The following is a 22,953-nucleotide window of genomic DNA, read 5'->3' as shown; positions in this document are numbered from 1 at the left end:
ATAGGTATATCAATATTAGATTGGATAGAGGATTGGCTAACTAACAGAAATCAGAGAGTCGGGGTAAATGGGTCATTTTCACGATGGCAATCTGTAACTAGCGGAGTGCCACAGGGATCAGTGCTGGGGCCTCAACTATTTTCAATCTATATTAATGACTTGGATGAAGGAAGCGAGTGTATTGTAGCCAAATTTGCTGATGATACAAAGATAGGTGGGAAAGCAAGTTGTGAGGAGGACACAAAGGGCTGGATTTTCATTGAGGAGGCGGGACTGCAACTTTTGGGGTGGTAGTCCCGCCTCCATCGAGTTCTAGCCAACCCACGCGATTTAGACTTGATTGACCTTGTTGAACCTGCCCAGCAGGCTCAGCAGGCCAATTAAGGGCCACCCGGCAACAGGTGACGTCACAGATTGACATTTCCTCTGTCAAGACCTTTTGACAGATGAAATATCAGCGTTTGACAGCTGTTTAAAGCTGTCAAACACTGACAATCTGTACTCCAGGTTAATTCCTTCCTCTCAGGATGATTTAGAGATCGCCCCTGAACAGAAAGCAGAGACTGCAGATTTTGACAGCTGGCAGCCATTTTGCTTTCTGTGCCGGTAAGATGAGGGACTCCCGAGACCTGAAGGAAGGAAGGCTGTAAAGGTAAGTAAAGGTTAGTAGAACTTCTTTAAACACTTTACACAGACCAAACACACTTACCTCTGCACTCATGCACCCATCACTCACCTGAACACCGGACATCTCGACCCTTCCAAGCCCTTCATCCCGACGGCCCGCCTCGCTAACTTGGCATGGTTTGGAGCCGTCGGGAATCCCACATTTCAACAATGAAAATAGGGATTAGGCTAAAAACTGCCTGTTAACTACCTGTTAACAGGCAGTTAATTGGCACTAATCCCCTTCCCGCCTCGGGGAGGCGGGTCCCAGTGAGGGGCGGGTACCCGCCTCCTTTGAAACTGGCATGGAGGCGGGTTGGGGGCGGGATGGGGTCGGGACCCCCGATTTCGGGATTTTAAACCCCCCACACGCCTCCAATCCCGACTCCACGGCCCAATGAAAATCCAGCCCATAGAGTCTGCAAAGGGATATCGATAGGTTAAGTGAGTGGGCAAGAATTTGGCAGATGGAGTATAATGTGGGAAAATGTGAAGTTATCCACTTTGGTAGGAAGAATAGAAAAGAAAAATATTATTTAAATGGTGAAAGACCACAGAATGCGGCAGTACAGAGGGATTTGGGTGTCTTCGTACATGAAACACAAAAAGTTAACATGCAGGTGCAGCAAGTAATTAGGAAGGCAAATGGAATGTTGGCCTTTATTACAAGGGGGATAGAGTATAAAAGTAGGGAAGTCTTGCTACAACTGTGCAGGGCTCTGGTGAGACCACACCTGGAGTACTGCGCACAGTTTTGGTCTCCTTATTTAAGGAAGGATATACTTGCATTGGAGGCAGTTCCAGAGAAGGTTCACGAGGTTGATTCCTGGGATGGAAGGGTTGTCTTATGAGGAAAGGTTGAGCAGGTTGGGCCTATACTCATTGGAGTTTAGAAGAATGAAAGGGGATCTTATTGAAACATATAAGATTCTGAGGGGGTTGGACAGGGTAGAGGCTGAGAGGATGTTTCCCCTCGTGGGGGAATCTAGAACGAGGGGGCATAGTCTCAGAATAAGGGATCGCCCATTTAAGACGGAGATGAGGAGGAATTTCTTCTCTCTGAGGGTCGTGAATCTTTGGAATTCTTTACCCCAGAGAGCTGTGGAGGCGGAGTCATTGAATATATTCAAGGCGGAGATAGACAGATTTTTGAGCAACAGGGGAGTCGAGGGTTATGGGGAGCGGGCAGGAAAGTGGAGCTGAGGCCAAAATTGGATCAGCCATGATCTCATTAAATGGTGGAGTAGGCTCGAGGAGCCGAATGGCCTACTCCTGCTCCTATTTCTTATGTTCTTATAACTGAATGGTGGAACAGACTCAAGGGGCTGAATGGCCTGCTCCTGTTCCTACGAATCCATAATGGCTCTTAAAAGAGAAGTGGAGAAATATTTGAAAAAAAAAATTAGCCGGGTTAGGGTTAGTGTTAGGGAAAGGGCAGAGGAATGGGACTAAGCGGGGAGTCGTCAACAGTGACTACACTTCAAAAGTAATTCATTGGCCATAAAGTGCATTTGGGACGTCCCGAGGTCGTGAGAGGTGCAATGCAAACACTAGCTTGTGTTCTCGTTCTCTTTCCACAGTCGCAAATGCACTGTGTGCATCAGCGCGGGGTGGGGGGGAATCTGCAGCCCCAACGCTACGTGATAGCCTGACAGAAATGGGATGATATCTTAGCGGAACTTGGAACATTTCTGTGAAGCTATGGCTGTGCAGTCAGGCTCCTCTCGTTTTCTTTAAATTCCTTTTTAATTGCATGTTCCGAATTTGCATACGGAAACACCACAGCTGTGTGTTTACAGTACATAACGCTCCTAATAGCTTTGTCCTTAGGCAATTAAAAGCTGTTATTCAAGGCTATCATTAAACAACGCAGCATCAATGAAGGCTCCACCTACTCTGTCTTTCTTGGGTTTTTCCATGCAATTATGCCTAATTATATGTTAAACAGACAATGTCCATCTTGCTCAGAGGAGGGAGGAACACACACACGCCTGCACACACACACACACACACACACACACACAGAAGTGCGTACGCACTGTGACAGTAATGTCTCTCCCCGCACCCCCCACCCCCCCACCCATTCAGTAACAGTGCAATTGTTTTTTGCTACCCATCTGAACCCGCGGACACCAGTGCTCGACAGTCGGCACGTTCGCAGCCTGCCGCACGTCCCCCATGTATGATCTGACGCCCTCGCGGTGCAGTACTGACGGAGCGCCGCACGGTTGAGCCGTTAAGCCGAGGCCCCTCGTCTGCTCTCCCCTCAGGTGGACATAAAAGATCCCTCGGCCACTATTTCGAAGAAGAGCAGGGAAGTTCTCCCCTGGTGTCCTGGGGCCAATATTTATCCCTCAACCAACATCACTAAAAACAGATTGCCTGGTCATTATCACATTGCCGCTTGTTGGATCTTGCTGTGCGCAAACTGGCTGCCGCGTTTCATTCATTACAACAGTGTCTACACTTCAAAAAGTACTTCATTGGCTGCAAAGCGCTTTGGGATGTCCTGAGGTCGTGAAAGGCGCGATATAAATGCAAGACTTTCTTTTTGTTATGTGCCCTTCAGCCTTTTGTGTTGAAATCAAGATGCATCAACTTGCTTTTATTTAACACCTTTACATAAGAATTAGGAGCAGGAGTCGGCCATTCGGCCCTTCGAGCCTACTTCGCCATTCAATAAGATCATGGCTGATCTTTGACCTCAATCAGCTATGAGGAGAGGCTGGACAGGCTGGGGTTGTTTTCCTTGGAGCAGAGAAGGCTGAGGGGGGGGACCTGATTGAGGTGTACAAAATTATGAGGGGCATAGAGAGGGTAGATAGAAAGGAACTTTCCCCCTTAGTAGAGGGGTCAATAACCAGGGGGCATAGTTTCAAGGTAAGGGGCAGGAGGTTTAGAGGGGTTTTGAGGAAAAACTTTTCACCCAGAGAGTGGTTGGAATCTGGAACTCACTGCCTGAAAGGGTGGTGGAGGCAGGAACCCTCACAACATTCAAGAAGCATTTAGATGAGCACTTGAAACGCCATAGCATACAAGGCTACGGACCAAGTGCTGGAAAATGGGATTAGAATAGACAGGGCTTGATGGCCGGCGCAGACACGATGGGCCAAAGGGCCTCTTTCTATGCTGTATAACTCTATGGCTTCACCTTCCCACCCATCGCCATATCCCTTGATTCCCAAAAATCTATCGACCTCTGTCTTGAATATACTCAACGACTGAGCATCCACAGCCCTCTGGGGTATAGAATCCCAAAGATTCACCACCCTCTGAGTGAAGACATTTCTCCTCATCTCAGTCCTAAATGGCCGACCCCTTAGAAAAACGTCCCAAGGTGCTTCACAGCGGCTTGCTCAAAATCAATAGACACGGAGCCAAAGGAAGAGATGTTAGGAAGGGTAACCGAATAATTGGTCAGAGAGGTGGGTTTTAAGAAGGGTCTTAAAGGAGGGGAGGTGGGAGGGGGTTAAAGGAGCCAATTCCAGAGCGTGGGGCCTAGCCGGCTGAAGACACGGCCACCAAGGGTGGTCTGAAGGGGGGAGATGGGGGGTGCTTAAGAGACAAGAGTCAGAAGAACGGAGAGGCAAGAAACCAGTTCCAGGTGACATTTTGACCCCAACGCAGAATGCATTTTCTGAATTCATGCTCATGATACAGAGCTTCAAAAAGCCAGGCATCCACATCAGGAGTTACATAGAAACATAGAAGATAGGAGCAGGAGTAGGCCATTTGGCCCTTCAAGCCTGCTCTGCCATTCAATGAGATCATGGCTGATCATCCAAATTCAGTACCCTGTCCCTGCCTTCTCCCCATATCACTTGATCCCTTTAGCCTTAAGAAATATATCCAACTCTTTCTTGAATATATTTAATGAACTGGCCTCCACCACCCTCTGTGGCAGAGAATTCCACAGGTTCACCACTCTCTGGGTGAAGAAATTCCTCCTCATTTCAGTCCTAAGTTTGGGTGTTGAGGTCAGTAGGCTCCCCCCTCCCACCCTTGAAAATGAATGGACGTGGCCCACTGACTCCGCGACATGGTCGTCTGGCCGATGAAGGCAAGTGTCGGGAGTAGCAATCTGTAAAATCTATCCTTCACTATATGTTTTATAGTGGAGTAACAACATGAGAACTTTAAGGGACAGTGAAAGGTCATTATGGCCAAACTGGTCCATCTCTACTTTATAGATCTACCCCCATCTATCAGGCATCAACTAGCATTCGTGTAGCAGATTTAGTGAAGAAGAAGCCACTCGATACTTCACAGAGAAAGGGGCACCAAATTAGAGGAAGATTTAGGAGGGTTGACAGAAGGCTTCGAGGAGGCCTTTAAGAGTGAGGAGGTCAGTAGCGAGGCGAGTGACATGAATCTTGTCATTCATGTGGAAATGACTTATGATGTAATACTGGGCGGCCTGCTGGTGGCGCTGTCCAGGGAGAGTATAAATACTCGGGCATGGGCCCAGCTTGCTCAGGACATTCTTTAACAGGAACTAGTGAAGGACACAACTAGATCTCCATGTTGAAAAACAGTTGATTAAAGCTTTAATACTCAGACCAAGTGCCTAGTAGTTTTCTTACATCAGTGAGGAGGCTTAAGGAGGGAGTTCCAGAGAGTCGGGCTGCGATGGTTAAAGTGTGTGCCAGTGATGGTAGACTGGGAGGATGGTGGGGGGGATGGGCGGTTGCATACAGGAAGCCAGAGTGTAGGGTTGGAGTTTTGCAGAGGTAGAGTTGGGTGAAGCCATGCAGGGAATTGAATTTGACGAGTTGAGGGGCAGGAAGCCAATTGAGGTTGGCGGGGACGGGCGAGCAGGACATCAAGAGTAGGGCAGGATGTGGCGGGGTGATAGAGCTTGGGGAAGTCAATTCCGGAGGAAACAAAGGCATGGATAAGGGTTTCACGCGGCAGGGGGGTTGAGGTAAGGAAAGAGATGTTGTACAGATGGAAGTAAGTGATCTTGGTTGTTGTTCTCATATCTTCATGCTTTTCCTTGGAGAACAGAGTGAAGTAGTGGAAGGATTCGCAATCCGCAACGTCAACACTTCTTCCATGGTGGTGACCATCTTTATACCAACCGATAGCAGGGGCTAGTCCTATACGGTGGGGCGGTTTTATAGGCTCTCGCAACCCTTTCAGTAGGTTTAGAATAATCAAATGACACAGCACAGAAGGGGCCCATTATGCCTGTGGCGGCTCTTTGAAAGAGCTATCCAATTAGTCCCACTCTGCTGCAAATTTTTCCGTACACTCATTTGAATTTTTCCCCTAGACCCAAATATTGAACTGATATCTTAGAAATTTGCCTCCCCGTCTCCCAGATTGGCTCGGTTTAACGACTCATCCAAAAGATGCAGCGCTCCCTCAGTACAGCACTGCTAGTGTCAGCCTGGATTATGTGCTCAAGTCTCTGGAGTGGGACTCGGACCCGCGACCTTCTGCCTCAGAGGCAAGAGAGTGCTACCCACTGAGCCACTGCTGACACCTAATGGTGATGGATAGGACATGGACTTGGAAGTTTATATATATACTAGCAGGGGGTGCCCGGCATTGCCAGGGCAATTTTGGGGCGCGCAGTCTCCCTGCTCCTGTCTGTCCGCTCTGTCTGTGCCTCTGATACCGGCCGTGCGGGGCCTAGCGCTTGAGGCCCGGCCGGGCTGTGGGGCCGAGACGGACCACAGCTGAGCTCCCCCGCGGGTGGCACGGTTGACGGCCGGCCGCTGCCGATGACCCGCCCGCTGTGTGTAAACTCACCTGCCGCTCCCGGAGTCGCAATGTGGGGGTTTGTTTGGCTGGTGCTGTCCCTGTGGGGATGAAAAAAATGGCGGCGAAGTTTAGGGAGACTGGAGGATTAGGTCCAGCCTGTGACGCACCGATTGGTTAACCATCAGGTCACTGAACTGTAGGATTGGTCAAGCAGCACGTCAATCAACGCTAATGAGAGGTAGGATTGGTCAACCGCTAATGAGCGGATTTTTGAACGTTTTTTGTATAGTGTTCGAACAATTTTTGTCTGACCAAAAAGTAAATACGCCTATGAGAGTCCCCTGATGATAAGCTTTCCTTTGATATAACATATGTGCAGGTACGCTCCATAACTTTTGATTGTATAGCCGGACAGACAGACGGAAAGACAGACGGAAAGACAGAGGGAAAGACAGAAAGACAGACCATTTTATATATATAGATATATCATATATAGATATATCAATGGTTTGGATGAGGGAACCAAATGTAATATTTCCAAGTTTGCTGACGACACGAAACTAGGTGGGATTGTGAGTTGTGAGGAGGATGCAAAGAGGCTTCAAGGCGATTTAGACAAGTTGAGTGAGTGGGCAAATACATGGCAGATGCAGTATAACGTGGATAAATGTGAAGTTATCCACTTCGGTAGAAAAAACAGAAATAGTGATAGATTGGGAAGTGTTGATGTACAAAGGGACCTGGGTGTCCTTGTACACCAGTCACTGAAAGCAAACATGCAGGTGCAGCAAGCAGTTAGGAAGGCAAATGGTATGTTGGCCTTCATTGCAAGAGGATTTGAGTACAGGAGCAAGGATGTCTTACTACAGTTATACAGGGCCTTGGTGAGACCACACCTGGAGTACTGTGTGCAGTTTTGGTCTCCTTATCTAAGAAAGGATATACTTGTCATAGAGGGAGTGCAGCGAAGGTCCACCAGACTGATTCCTGGGATGGCAGGACTGTCGTATGAGGAGAGATTGGGTCGACTAGGCCTGTAACTAGAGTTTAGAAGAATGAGAAGGGATCCCATTGAAACGTATAAAATTCTGACAGGGCCAGACAGACTGGATGCAGGGAGGATGTTTCCTCTGGCTGGGGGGTCTAGAACGAGGGGTCACAGTCTCAGGATACGGGGTAGGACATTTAGGACTGAGATAAGGAGAAATCTCTTCACTCAGAGGGTGGTGAACCTGTGGAATTCTCTACCACAGAAGGCTGTGGAGGCCAAGTCACTGAATATATTTAAGGAGATAGATAGATTTCTAGATGCAAAAGACATCAAGGGGTATGGGGAGAGAGCGGGAATATGGTATTGAGATAGAGGATCAGCCATGATCATATTGAATGGTGGAGCAGGCTCGAAGGGCCGAATGGCCGACTCCTGCTCCTATTTTTCTAGGACTGAACATGACATTCACCATAACAGTGAATCCCTTCACTCTCCAGGATTGCGTCCAGTGACTCTCGGGGCAATTTATACCGCCCATTTTGATCATTTTTCCCTGGCAACTTAATTCTGCAAATTACCCTTTGGGTGACTGAATTCTACTCAACTTCCTTCTGAATTAAATAGTGGGGTTGTTTTGTGTGTGTGTGTGTTTTTTTTTGCAGTACAATAGGATTTAAATAAAAACAGCTGATAGTCGGAATGACAGCAGAGACGTGAAAAGCAACAACTGACAGTTCAATCAAGGAAACATTCTATTTTAATATCGCTGGAACAAAACCGATAATAAATCACAATTTTCGCGAGCTACCTATTTTTACAGGAATCGCAAATAACACAGCTGAAGCACTGAATAGAATGGGCAGCTGAGAAAAGTCTAACAAAACATTAAAAACAATTTACGCCGCCTTTTAACACAGAGGTGTTTGTCGGAGACTCCCCTCGCCCACTAAGTTTCAATTAGCAAATACACTGTGTGCTGCACTGTTGAGCCTAGAGTTGCCAACTCTCCGGGATTATCCTGGAGTCTCCAGAAATTAAAGGACAACCCGGGAGAAAAATTCTAGGGGCCTTAAAAAAACAAAAAAAAAACGGTGTGTGAGTTTTATCCCCTATTTTCTTTGAACACTTTTCTTTCATCCGCTGCTGAAACCCTCATCCATGCCTTTGTTACCTCTAGACTTGACTATTCCAATGCACTCCTGGCTGGCCTCCCACATTCCACCCTATGTAAACTTGAGGTCATCCAAAACTCGGCTGCCCGTGTCCTAACTCGCACCGAGCCCCGTTCGCCCATCACCCCTGTGCTCGCTGACCTACATTGGCTCCTGGTTAAGCAGCGCCTCGATTTCAAAATTCTCATCCTTGTTTTCAAATCCCTCCATAGCCTCCTCGCCTCTCCCTATCTCTGTAATCTCCTCCAGCCCCACAACCCCCCGAGATATCTGCACTCCTCTAATTCTGCCCTTGTGATGAAATAACTCTGTGTTCTGGCATTTGTGTTGTTGTTGTTCTTGTTAATGTCTGGAATGTTCCACTGGTGTAACCACTTATGGTCCTCCCTAGCCCTGCCCCTCTTCTGGAATGTTCTACCAAGGGCTGGGTCGGTGATGAATGATGGTTGCCCTGAGTTAACTTGATGCCATGTTCTTACTTAATAAAAGCCTTTAGTTTTAAGCTTTAACCTCATGGATTCAGGCAGTTATTTGGCATATCAGCCCTCTTGAGCATCCCTGATTATAATCGCTCAACCATTGGTGGCCGTGCCTTCTGTTGCCTGGGCCCTAAGCTCTGGAATTACCTCCCTAAACCTCTCCACCTCTCCACCTCTCTTTCCTCCTTTAAGACGCTCCTTAAAATCTACCTCTTTGACCAAGCTTTTGGTCAACAGCCCTAATATCTCCTTATGTGGCTTGGTGTCAAATTTTGTTTGATAATCGCTCCTGTGAAGCGCCTTGGGGCGTTTTACTTCGTTAAAAGCGCTATATAAATACAAATTGCTGTTGTTTAGGTGATGTGGGACAGAAGGTTGTGGGTTCAAGTCAAACTCCAGAGATCTTCCCCCTGTAAAGCAACTCCCGTGCTCAGGCAAGTCATTCAAGGGCCAGTTGAATATTGTGATTGGGGGCTGGGCAGGATCCCACGATCTCCCTTCCCCACCCCTCCTCCCCCCCCCCCCACCAGCTCCACCTTCCCACTGAAACCCAGGGCCAAAAACAAAAATCCCAGACAAACTGCTTTTAAGCTTTAAACACGCATTAGTCACATGAAAAAGCACAGCCGTGCCTTCAAGCCCCAATGCAATTATGTCGTTACCCAGAGAGTGGTGAGAATGTGGCACTCGCTACCACAGGGAGCGGTTGAGGTGAATAGCATAGCTACATTTCAGGGGAAGCTGGATAAACACATGAGGGAGAAAGGAATAGAAGGATATGTTGATGGGGTGAGATGAAGCAGATGGGAGGAGGCACGTGTGGAGCATAAACACCGGCATGGACCAGTTGGGCCGAATGGCCTGTTTCTGTGCCGTATGTACTTTGTATTCTCCCAGTAACACAGTGCGACCAAAATGCCCACAGCCTTCACGAAACATGTGCGCCAAACCTTTGAAGCTTGCTCCCTGCGAACAAACTCCATTTGACTCGACGGGTACGGGAGCATAGTGGTGACGTTACTGGACTAGTAATCCCGAGGCCTGGACTAATGATCTGGAGATGTGAGTTCAAATCCCACCACAGGCAGCTGGGAGAATTTAAGTTCAATGAATTAATTGAATAAAATCTGGAATAAAAAGTTACAGGAAACTTTCGATTTACCGGCACCTAAATAACCGGAAATCTCGGTTAACCTGCAAAATTCAGGAGTAGGTTCAGGTAAGTTTTATTACTTGCCTTCCTCCATCTGTTGCTGTGCAAGGGTGTGGCTGCAGCTGTTGCTAAGCTACAGAGATGCTTGGAACTTGTGGCCATTGTTCTGAACCTGTTGCTAAGCAACAGGGTTTGTTGCTTTATACGGAGCTCTCAGCTCCGTATCTTTTACTATAGCTTTCGGTTATCCGGAATTTTTGATGAACCAGCACCACGTCGGTCCCGTCGGTGCCGGATAAAAAAAAGTTTCCTGTAGTATCGGTGATGGCGATTACCGTAAAATCCCATCTGGTTCACTAATGCCCTTTAGGGAAGGAAATCTACCACCTTTACCCGGTCTGGCCGATATGTGACTCCAGACCCACAGCAATGTGTTTGACTCTTAGCTGCCCCTCTGAAATGGCCCAGCAAGCCACTTGGTTGTATTCAAGAAGGTGGCTCACCACCACCACCACCTTCTCAAGGGTGATTAGGGGTGGGCAATAAATGCTGGCCCGCTGACGATGCGAACGAATTTAAAAAAAAATACTGGTCTCGCCATTTTCCTGCCACCAAATCTGAGCGACTCATTTATTAACCAGCTTTTTCCAGCTTGCGCATTGGAGCTACCCTCGGCCACTGCTTAGCCAGCACGCACGCCATTAAAACACAAAGAGAGAGAGTGAAAGCTGGAAAGACTCAACGGGTCAGGCAGCGGCGGAAGAGAAACAGAAGTCAGGCTGCCGACGGTTCCAGTCAAGAGGCCCTCAAGCGTTTAGGCTTCTGTCTCTCTGCACAGACGCCACCTGACCTGCGGGGCGCTTCCAGCTTTTCCTCTTCCCCTCTTTTTGTTGTTTTTCCGATTTCCCGCATCTGCAGTATTTTTGCTTTTGGCTTCGACTCGTCATTAAACCTCCCAAACTGAACATCCGGCTGTTCATTCGACAGTAACCCGTGTAAGGCGAGACGTAGCGCCAGTACAAACTGACACCTTAAATCAATAACCAGGTCAAACTAACCTCTCAAAAAAAAAACCTGTTACAGAGGAACACCTTGGATTATCTTCATCTGCAGAATCTGACAATTTGGGACTTGGTTCTGAACCGCAGAATTCTGTCCTTAGTTTTTAATCATTTCACCAGCCTCTACTTTTTGAACTGTAGCCTAATGATTGTCTCTCAGGAGGTTTCGATAAACATTTAGCGAATCAAAGGATACTGGATCTTTCTCTTCCCTTCTTGCAAAGCGGGAAGCATTTCTTATGTTCTTATCGGAGGGGTTACCCGCCCCCTCCACCCCATAGCAGCATGGCTGAGCTTGGTAACCAACCAACTGGAGGAACACCACCTCATCTTCCGATTCGGCACTTTACAGCCTTCCGGACTCAATATCGAGTTCAACAATTTCAGATCATAACCTCGGCCTCTATTATATTTTCATATTTTTTATCCACACTTCTGGTTTGTGCCTTTTCCTTTTTCTCTCTCCCACACGGCAGCTGTCTCTCACTCTGCCAGCCCATTTCACACTTCATCCAGAGCCATTGTCTGTTTCTTTACCTGTCCTATTACCATCTCGTCTCACCTTGAATATCTCTTAATGTCTCTCCTTTCATCCCCTCCCCCATTTCCCAGCCCCCAAACTGCCTTTTAATCTGTTTCATTTCCTGCCTTTTTTTCTCAGTTCTGACGAAGGGTTTCGACCTGAAACGTTGACTCTATTTCTCTCTCCACGGATGTTGCCGGGCCTGCTGAGTTTTTCCAGCGTCTTCTGTTGTTACTTCTGAAGTATCACTCATTTAGGGACATAGGAACAGGAGAAGGCCATTCAGCCCCTCGAGCCTATTCTGCCGCACAATTAGATCATGACTGATCTTCACCTCAACTCCATTTACCCGCCTTAGTTCCATATCCCTTGGTACCCTCACCCTTTAAGAGTGAGACTCCCTTCTTTCTAGTTCAATAATGCAGCCTGTGGGTTTTACGAACCGTTTCGGTCACAGCACATGCTCCCAACATTAGCTCGAACTCGACACAACAGACACTGCAGCCAGCAGAAGGAACGGACCGATCCTTGCGTCCGCAATTGTGTGTGAGCGACACCGTGGAGTTTCAATATACTACAATGCTGTGTGGCTTGGATGAGCCTTACCTTAAGGAGTAATGTTGATGGACGACCAACTAATTTCCAAGCCACCTTGACCGATTCATAAGAACAAAATAAATAGGAGCAGGAGTAGGCCATTCGGCCCCTCGAGCCTGCTCCGCCATTCAATGAGATCATGGCTGATCATCCAAATTCAGTACCCTGTCCCTGCTTTCTCCCCATATCCCTTGATCCCTTTAGCCTTAAGAAATATATCTAACTCCTTCTTGAATATATTTAATAAGTTGGCCTCAAATGCCTTCTGTGGTAGAGAATTCCACAGGTTCACCACTCTCTGGGTGAAGAAATTCCTCCTCGTCTCAGTCCGAAATGGCTTACCCCTTATCCTTAGACTGTGACCCCTGGTTCTGGGCTCCCCCGCCATCGGGAACAGCCTTCCTGCATCTAGTTTGTCTAGTCCTGTTAGAATTTTATAAGTTTCAATGAGCTTATTGCCCAAAAATCTATCGACCTCAGCCTTGAATATACTCATCGACTGAGCATCCACAGCCCTCTGGGGTAGAGAATTCCAAAGATTCACAACCCTCTGAGTGAAGACATTTCCCATCATCTCAGTCCTAAATGGCCGACCCCTTCTCCTGAGACTGTGTCCCCTGGTTCTAGGCTCTCCAGCCAGGGGGAAACAGCCTCTCAGCAGCTACCCTGACAAGCCCTCTTATGAGTTTTATACGTTTCAATAAGATCACCTCTCATTCTTCTAAACACCAGAGAATATAGGCCCGTTCTACTCAATCTCACCAAGGTCGCGTCAACATACCTTTTACAGAGATGTTGGGTGGGGGCCCCTCGATCCTCAGGTTCCAAGGGGGATCCCCCAGATTGGCAAAGTCCCTCATCCGGAGGTAGCTGATGGTCAGCCGGATGATGGAGGCCTTGTCCAGTTGGCTCGTGATGGCTCCCGGGAGCGGAAGCATTTTCGCCAATTCATAAAACTCAAAGTTTTCTTTCCCCCGACGAAAGCGGGCAGCATTGCGAGACTTCTCCTTCCGTAGGGCTTGTAGACTGGAAGAAAAAAAGAATTTATTCCTTAGTTTTTAATTGTTTCGCCATTCTCTACTGCCTGTCATTTTTTCTTGTGCCCAAAGTAACACTGGTTAATTAGCATCTCTTTTCATGTTAAATGAAGCTATCGAACTCTATCAGATGAGTTGCAGCTCCAAGCTCTCTCTACACTGTCCCATCAAACACTCCCAGGGCAGGTACAGCACGGGTTAGATACAGAGTAAAGCTCCCTCTACACTGTCCCATCAAACACTCCCAGGGCAGGTACAGCACGGGTTAGATACAGAGTAAATCTCCCTCTACACTGTCCCATCAAACACTCCCAGGGCAGGTACAGCACGGGTTAGATACAGAGTAAAGCTCCCTCTACACTGTCCCATCAATCACTCGCAGGGCAGGTACAGCACGGGTTAGATACAGAGTAAATCTCCCTCTACACTGTCCCATCAAACACTCCCAGGGCAGGTACAGCACGGGTTAGATACAGAGTAAAGCTCCCTCTACACTGTCCCCATCAAACACTCCCAGGGCAGGTACAGCACGGGTTAGATACAGAGTAAAGCTCCCTCTGCACTGTCCCATCAATCACTCCCAGGGCAGGTACAGCACGGGTTAGATACAGAGTAAAGCTCCCTCTACACTGTCCCATCAAACACTTCCAGGGCAGGTACAGCACAGGTGAGATGCAGAGTAAAGCTCCCTCTACACTGTCCCATCAAACACTCCCAGGGCAGGTACAGCACGGGTTAGATACAGAGTAAAGCTCCCTCTACACTGTCCCATCAAACACTCCCAGGGCAGGTACAGCACGGGTTAGATACAGAGTAAAGCTCCCTCTACACTGTCCCATCAAACACTCCCAGGGCAGGTACAGCACAGGTGAGATACAGCGTAAAGCTCCCTCTACACTGTCCCATCAAACACTCCCAGGGCAGGTACAGCACGGGTTAGATACAGAGTAAAGCTCCCTCTACACTGTCCCATCAAACACTCCCAGGACAGGTACAGCACGGGTTAGATACAGAGTAAAGCTCCCTCTACACTGTCCCATCAAACACTCCCAGGACAGGTACAGCACGGGTTAGATACAGAGTAAAGCTCCCTCTACACTGTCCCATCAAACACTCCCAGGGCAGGTACAGCACGGGTTAGATACAGAGTAAAGCTCCCTCTACACTGTCCCATCAAACACTCCCAGGGCAGGTACAGCACGGGTTAGATACAGAGTAAAGCTCCCTCGACACTGTCCCATCAAACAATTTTACATGGGGGCCACCAGAGTCAATGGAGAAGGAAGGGACCTGTTCCTAATCGCATCTTCTAGCATCTCACATAAATGCCCGTGACATACAATAAATTACTTGAAGTCAAGAGCGAGCACTGTTAAGGCAGGAGAAGAGAAATTCGGTGTGGTGGTGTGGGGGGGGGGGTGGGGGGGAGGTGGCGGGGGCCGGACACAAATTGATGACACGGGGGGAAACAAAAATCTGAGGAAGACGTCTGCGAGCCAGCCCCAGGCTGAAGAGGAATTCTCGTTTTGGAAAGTAGAAGGTTGGACGAACGCCAGCAAGGGACATAAACCATTACAATATTTACACAGCTGCAGGGGGAAGAATAAAAATACTAACTGGAATGTGTAAAACCTGCCGAGATCACTACTTCTGGCATGTCACGCCGGGCAGAAACCGCACAAGGCAGCTTCAGAAACAAGCACTCTTCATCGTTCTAACGAATGTACAACAATCCCGAGAGAGCTGCACACCATATTTTAGAACCTTTTTCTGGAGTGCCACTGTACATGGAAAATTAAAAAGTATGCTGACGTGAGAAAAAAGCGAGACCTTGATAATGGATTTATAATGTTGCCAGATTAGTATGCCAAGTAAGACACAGTGGGATATTATATAGACAGGAGGGTGATACCAAGTAACACACTGTGTGTCATACAACATAACCAGTAACACACAGTGCGAGATACAACATATCAGCAGTGCCCTCAGTGGGTCGCACTCTCACCTCTGAGTCAGAAGGTCGTGGGTTCAAAGTCCCACTCCAGACAACTGAGCACAAAAAGCTAGGCTGACGCTCCCGGTGCGGTGCTGCGGGAGCGCTGCACTGTCGGAGGTGCCGTCTATCGGGATGAGGCGATAAACCCCAGGCCCCCGTCTGTCCCCTCTCGGGTGAATGTGAGAGATCCCACGGCCACTATTTCGAAAAAGAGCAGGGGGGAGTTCTCCCCGGTGTCCTGGGGCCGATATTTATCCCTCAACCAACATCACTAAAAAACAGATGATCTGGTCATTGTCACATTGCTGTTTGTGGGAGCTTGCTGTGTGCAAATTAGCTGCTGCGTTTCCTACATTACAACAGTGACTACCCTTCAAAAAAGTACTTCATTGGCTGTAAAGCTCTTTGGGATGTCGTAAAAGGCGCTATAGAAATGCAAGTCTTTTTTTTCTTTCACCGTGTTATATAGCATGGGCATACCCGCGACCTCCTCCACCTAGAAGGACAAGGGCAGCAGGTGCATGGGAATACCACCACCTCCAAGTTCCCCTCCACGTCACACACCATCCTGACTTGGAAATATATCGGCCGATCCTTCATCGTCGCTGGGTCAAAATCCTGGAACTCCCTCCCTAACAGCGCTGTGGGAGCACCTTCACCACACGGACTGCAGCGGTTCAAGAAGGCGGCTCACCACCACCTTTTCAAGGAGCAACTAGGGATGGGCAATAAATTCCGGCCCTGCCAGCGACACCCATATCCCATAAACGAATAAAAAAAAATATGCTCAGTAAGGAGCGGTCTTTCAGTCATATCCACTGGCCCCCGTGATCACACTAGTCTAGCATCACGGAAGAGTCCCGGCTTCTTTTCACAGCACAGTCGCAGCAAATCCACCGGGCCAAATCATCATCCGAACTGGGGGGGGTCGGGGGGGGGGGGGGGTGGGGGGGGCGCGGGACCGCAAACTCCATCGTGTGTTTGTGCAGCGGCAGAGGGAACAAAATTAGCATCTTCACAGCCGTGTTTGCCAATGGAATGTGGCGTGGCGGAGCGACTTGACACGTGGTGTAAAGGCAGAGAGAGATCAGGAAGGCGGCAGGTTCGATTCCCCCCGTCAGGGTAGAGTTTGCTGATCTTGCCTCAAGACAACAACATGGCCACTAAGATTGGCCTCTACTGGGCTACTGAGCACGGGGGGGGAAAAAACCCCCAAAAGCAGCCAAATTTCTTGCTCCCGACTCCTGCTGGAGGGTGAGAGAGACAGAGGGGGAAAAATTGAGTTGCGCCCCCTTTGGGGCGCTAACTTTGCCCCCCAAAAAATTAGCACCCCCGTGGCCAAAATTCATCGGTGGCGCCCCAAGAGGGAAGCGGAGCGCTACTGGAATATCTTAAAGGGGTGCTCAGGGGGCCAGGCACCTCCCTTTTAATTGGCGCTGCCCCAGCCGATGGTAAGTCAGGGGGTGCTACCGAAGATCGCGAACGGGGCAGTGCGCACGACGATGACATCATCGCTGGAGGCGCAGCGCCACGGGGCGCTACCGGTTACCGCCGCTGCTAAACTCCCGCTGAATTTCGCGGGAGGAGTTGGCGGCGCCGCACCCGAGCGCTAGTTGCTCTGTGCCCTGTTAGCGCCCTCTTGGCCGCTAACGGGAGGCGCAAAGCAACCAAATTCTTCCCCCAGAGCCTTTAGGCCTGATTTTAACCCCCTCGCCCGGTGGAAATGGATCATGCAGGTGGTTAAGATGGCGGAGGGAGGTTCGCATCGCAGTCCCGACCAGTGCTCCTCCCTGCCGTCCCAATTTGAACCTACCTGAACTCGGGCACGGGAAGGATGCCTGCCCCAGAGGAGCAGAGGCCTAATTTAAATGGCGAAGTTGGTGTCCCGAAGATGTCATTGGGACAAGCCCGCCATTTTAACCGCGGGCCGCGCAGGCTCGAAGCCTGGCGTGCGCTGGTGGGAGTTAGCATCCATGGCCACAGGAGGCTCAGGAATGTTCGTTTATTCTTTATAGGCTGCTTGTGGGCCAGGTAGAGCAGGAGTTCTCCGCCTGGCCCCTGAAGATACCTTAGGCCTCCTCTGCCTCGGTCTTCCCCTAATGGCAATCCTTACTCATCAACCCTGCCCCACCCCCCCCCACCCCTTCTCACTTCCCAGGCTTGGGACTGCTTCCGTGGGTTCCCAGTGGTGTCCTGATCCTCTCCCCACCCCCCACCCCGGGAATTTCGCCACCCGCCGGTGTTGATGTAATTCCCCCAGCTGTGACGTCACTCCCCCCCAGCTGTGATGTCGCGCCCCCTGGCTGTGACGTCACTCCCCCGTCGGTGATGTCATCCCCCAGTGGTGATGTCATTCCCCCCAGCAGTGATGTCATTCTGGGGGTCAGTTTCCTGATGTAAATGAGGCCCGGGAGTTAAAATGACATTGATCTTACACTGAACACAGCCTCAATCTTCCCCACAGAAACTAAAACTGAGGTGTTCAATGGGAAAAATACACATTACCCTCTAGAAGGGGATGTCCCTCAGGATATCACAGTCTTGCTCATGCAGACTCTCTCCCTGTGAGTGCTGCTCCCTCCGGGGAGTGTTGGATCAAAGGAAGAGGGTGGTCATGTTACTGGTTTGTTTTGTTATGTGATCCCCTTCGCCTCCCTCAACGCAGAGCCCAGGATGTGGAGGCTGAGGAAGAGTTTTCTCGATGTGGGTCCTAGTGAGCCGCGGCAAACAGCACAAAACTTTCCCCAGCTTTCGGCTAATTCACAGTCGCATTCAGAGAGGCCACGGGTTGGCAACTGTGGGGCATGGAGGTGTTCAATCATCTTGCAGGAGGGGCGGTCATCTGCGGCTGGGGCTGAACCAGAGTCGAGGGATCTTTACTCTGCATCTAACCCATGAATGGGAGTATTTGATATGACTGGGGAGAGAATGAGAGAAAGAGAGAGAGAGAGAGCACGAGTGAGCGAGAGAGAAAGCTAGAGAGAGGGTTGAGAGAGAGAACTCAAGTGAGAGAGAGTGCGAGTGAGAGACAGCTAGAGAGAGTGAGATTAATAGAGGGCGAGCGAGAGATGGAGGGAAAGAAAGGACAGAAAGAGAGCGAATCCGAGCAAGGTGAAGGAGAAAGGATTTTTAAAAATTAGGATAATATAGGCAAAAGGGAGAGATAGCAAAGCAGAAAGATAGAAAGCCAAAGATAACAGAGACCAAGGTTGCGGCAAAGGAATAGCCAGAGAAAATTAAGCCTCCATGTTAGCGGATTGTGTCAGCTTGGGTCAGCTTGTCTCCGAGTCAGGAAGGGTGAGGTTTAAGATGAAAATTCTGGAGTCACTGAAGAGGAGATTGTGGGGAAATCTTGCCGGTGTCTATAAAGTAGTGAAGAAAACTCTACATTATATTCTTTTGCTGTCATTTTCTGTCTTAATTTGTATTTGCTGCCTGTCTTTACTCCTTTCCTTATCGCTATTTATTCACACTTGGGTCTCCTCGGTGTCGTTTCACCCTACATTACTTGCACATCCTTTTAACGTCTCTCCATAACCTCACTGCTTATTGCTTATAGCGTCTAGCAATTTGCTGTTAAACACGGCATTCAGTGCTCCCTCTCCGTGACTGGCATATCTGTCGCGTCTCTCCCCCGCGCTACTTTCCCAACCTTCCTAAAATGCCGGTTCACCTTTCAACAACAACAGCAATTTGCATTTATCTAGCACCTTCAACATAGTAAAACGTCCCAAGGCGCTTCACAGGAGTGATTATCAAACAAAATTTGACACCGAGCCACATAAGGAGATATTAGGACAGGTGACCAAAAGCTTGGTCAAAGAGGTCGGTTTTAAGGAGCGTCTTAAAGGAGGAGAGAGAGGCGGAGAGGTTTAGGGAGGGAATTCCAGAGCTTAGGGCCTAGGCAGCTGAAGGTACACCCACCAATGGTGGAGCGATTAAAATCGGGGATTTGCAAGAGGCCAGAATTGGAGGAGCGCAGAGAACTCGGAGATAGATAGGTTTTTGGACTCTAGGGGAATCAGGGGATATGGGGATCGGGCGGGAAAGCGGAGTTGAGGTCGATGATCAGCCGTGATCTTATTGAATGGCGGAGCAGGCTCGAGGGGCCATATGGCCTACTCTTGCTCCTATTTCTTATGTTCTTAACTCGGAGGGTTGTAGGGCTGGAGGAGGTTACAGATGGAGGGTGTGGGGCAAGGCCAATGGGAGGGATTTGAAAACAAGGATGAGAATTTTAATGATCGAGGCGTTGCCGGATCGGGAGCCAATGTAGGTCAGCGAGCGCAAGGGGTGATGGGTGAACGGGGTTGAGTGCGAGATTGGATACGGGACAGCAGAGTATTGGATGAGCTCAAGATTCTGGGGGGGGTGGAAGATGGAAGGCCGGCCAAGAGAGTGTTGGAATAGTCGCGTCTAGAGACGTTCAGTCTGATGAAGGGGTCACCAGTCTTCATTCTCCACAGACGCTGACTGATCCAGTTGTGTATTTGCAGCATTTTCTGTTTATATTTCAGATTAACAACATTACCATTTCTTTTTTATCCCCCATACCATATTATATATCCTTTGCGCTCAAACCTTAAACACAATTGGCCAGAGTGGCACACAACACCTCTCAAATCTCCCGTGTTTTTGGTGTCAGGAGCTTAAGGTTATTTCAGTGAATGTTTCCATTAACTGAACAGAGATTAATATCCTATCTGTAGCCACGGCATTCACTCCTTGCAGCTGAATCTACTTTAGTTACAGTTAGTGGTAATTCCACTTTGATGAATATCTTCCCCGCTCTCTCCCCACCGCCTCCCCCCCGCACCACAACCACCCATTACAATACAAACAGTCACCTTCTCTGCGTGACGCCCACTATCTGTGCAATCCATCAGACTCCAGCTGTTTAAAAATAACCTCTGTGCGGGGCCTCGCTGGGTGCATGCACCGCCGATGTGGATCGGAGCCGAACAGATCAGCAGGGTCCCAAGTTCGATCCGAACGTTCTTTTATTCATTTTTGAAAAATGGAATGTGGGCGTTGCTGGCATTTATTGCCCATCCCCTAATTGCCCTCGGGAAGGTGGTGGTGAGCCGCCTTCTTGAACCGCTACAGTCCCGTGTGGTGAAGGTGCTCCCACAGTGCTGTTAGGGAGGGAGCGCCAGGATTTTGACCCAGCAACGATGAAGGAACGGCCGATATTTTTCCCATGTCGGGATGGTGTGTGACTTGGAGTTCGTTCAGGGTTAGCTAACCTGATTCCTAATGTAACCTCCCCGGGGACCCCCTGTAAATACTGACACACACCTGGGGACCCCCTGTAAATACTGACACACTCCCGGGGACCCCCTGTAAATACTGACACACTCCCGGGGACCCCCTGTAAATATTGACACACTCCCGGGGACCCCCTGTAAATACTGACACACTCCCGGGCACCCCCTGTAAATACTGACACACTCCCGGGGACCCCCTGTAAATATTGACACACTCCCGGGGACCCCCTGTAAATACTGACACACTCCCGGGCACCCCCTGTAAATACTGACACACTCCCGGGGACCCCCTGTAAATACTGACACACTCCCGGGGACCCCCTGTAAATATTGACACACTCCCGGGGACCCCCTGTAAATACTGACACACTCCCGGGGACCCCCTGTAAATACTGACACACTCCCGGGGATCCCCTGTAAATACTGACACACTCCCGGGGACCCCCTGTAAATACTGACACACTCCCGGGGACCCCCTGTAAATATTGACACACTCCCGGGGACCCCCTGTAAATACTAACACACTCCCAGGGACCCCCTGTAAATACTGACACACTCCCAGGGACCCCCTGTAAATACTGACACACTCCCAGGGACCCCCTGTAAATACTGACACACTCCCAGGGACGCCATGTAAATACTGACGGACTCCCCAGGCTCCCCTGTTAATACTGACACACTCCCCAAGACTCACTGTGAATACTGACACACTCCATGGGATTCCCTGTAAATACTGACACACTCCCAGGGACCCCCTGTAAATACTGACACACTCCCGGGGACCCCCTGTAAATACTGACACACTCCCCGGGCCCCCCTGTTAATACTGACACACTCCCGGGAGTCCCTGTAAATACTGACACACTCCCCGAGACTGCGTTAATATTGACACACTCCCCGAGACTCCCTGTAAATACTGACACACTCCCCGAGACTCCCTGTATATACTGACACACTCCCGGGGACTCCCTGCAAATACTGACACACTCCCTGAGACTCCCTGTAAATACTGACACACTCCCCGGGATTCCCTGTAAATACTGACACACTCCAGGGGTCCCCCCTGTAAATACTGACACACTCCCAGGGACCGCCCCTGTAAATACTGACACACTCCCTGAGACTCCCTGTAAATATTGACGCACTCCCGTGGACTCCCTGTAAATACAGACACACTCCTGGGGACCCCCTGTAAATACTGACACACTCCCAGAGACTCCCTATAAATACTGGCACACTCCCCGAGACTCCATGTAAATACTGACACACTCCCGGGGATCCCTGGAAATACTGACATACTCCCGGGGATCCCTGGAAATACTGACACACTCCCGTGGACCCCCTGTAAATACTGACACACTCCCGGGGACCCCCTGTAAATACTGACACACTCCCGGGGACCCCCTGTTAATACTGACACACTCCCGGGGATCCCTGGAAATACAGACACACTCCCGGGGACCCCCTGTAAATACTGACACACTCCCGGGGACCCCCTGTAAATACTGACACACTCCCTGGGACCCCCTGTAAATACTGACACACTCTCGGGGACCCCCTGTAAATACTGACACACTCCCGGGGACACCCTGTACCTGTAAATACTGACGCACTTCCCGCGACCCCCTGTAAATACTGACACAGTCCCGGGGACCCCCTGTAAATACTGATACACTCCCGGGGACTCCCTGTAAATACTGACACACTCCCGGGGACCCCCTGTCAATATTGACACACTCCCGGGGACTCCCTGTAAATACTGACACACTCCTGGGGACCCCCTGTAAATACTGACACACTCCTGGAGACCCCCCTGTAAATACTGACTCACTCCCGGGGACCCCCTGTAAATGCTGACACACTCCCGGGGATCTCCTGTAAATACTGACACACTCCCGGGGACCCCTTGTAAATACTGACACACTCCCGGGGACCCCCTGTAAATACTGACACACTGCCAGGGACTCCCTGTAAATATTGACACACTCCCGAGAGGCCCTATAGATTTTGACACACTCCCAGGGACCCCTGCAGATATCGCCAACAGCTTTGCCCCCTCCTCGAGCCAGTGAATCCATGGACCTCCTCGACAGTGTTCATCGTGCCACTCCGAGAGAGCGAGCAGTGAGAGCATTTAGATCAGGAAGGAGAGTAAGACCCTTCACATCCTTCTGCTGCTGCCTCGGAATGGAATACCTTGACACTTTGAAGTGTTCCAAGGACTGGGTGGAAATTAGTTAAACGTACATTTCATGCTGACTAATTAGTCTAGTCATCATAGTATGTTAGAGCAACAACAATT

The 22,953-nt window shown here is 49.5% G+C and overlaps 1 protein-coding gene across 3 annotated transcripts in view; it reads right to left on the bottom strand.

Annotated features, from left to right (window-relative positions):
- Window positions 1-22,953, bottom strand: part of LOC147096759 (neuronal PAS domain-containing protein 3-like) — a 448,957-nt gene that overhangs the window by 274,381 nt on the left and 151,623 nt on the right. For all 3 annotated transcript variants that reach the window (XM_085973376.1, XM_085973378.1, XM_085973377.1), the window contains exon 3: window positions 13,133-13,377. In XM_085973376.1, coding sequence (XP_085829502.1) covers window positions 13,133-13,377 — 245 coding nt within the window. The remainder of the gene's footprint in view (window positions 1-13,132; window positions 13,378-22,953) is intronic.

This window comes from Somniosus microcephalus, chromosome 34, assembly GCF_052327205.1.
Source record: "Somniosus microcephalus isolate GS21.2 chromosome 34, FLI_Smic_1.0, whole genome shotgun sequence".
Lineage (NCBI taxonomy): Eukaryota > Metazoa > Chordata > Chondrichthyes > Squaliformes > Somniosidae > Somniosus > Somniosus microcephalus.
Note: the sequence above shows the minus strand (reverse complement) of the source record. Positions and strands in the feature narration are given on the sequence as shown.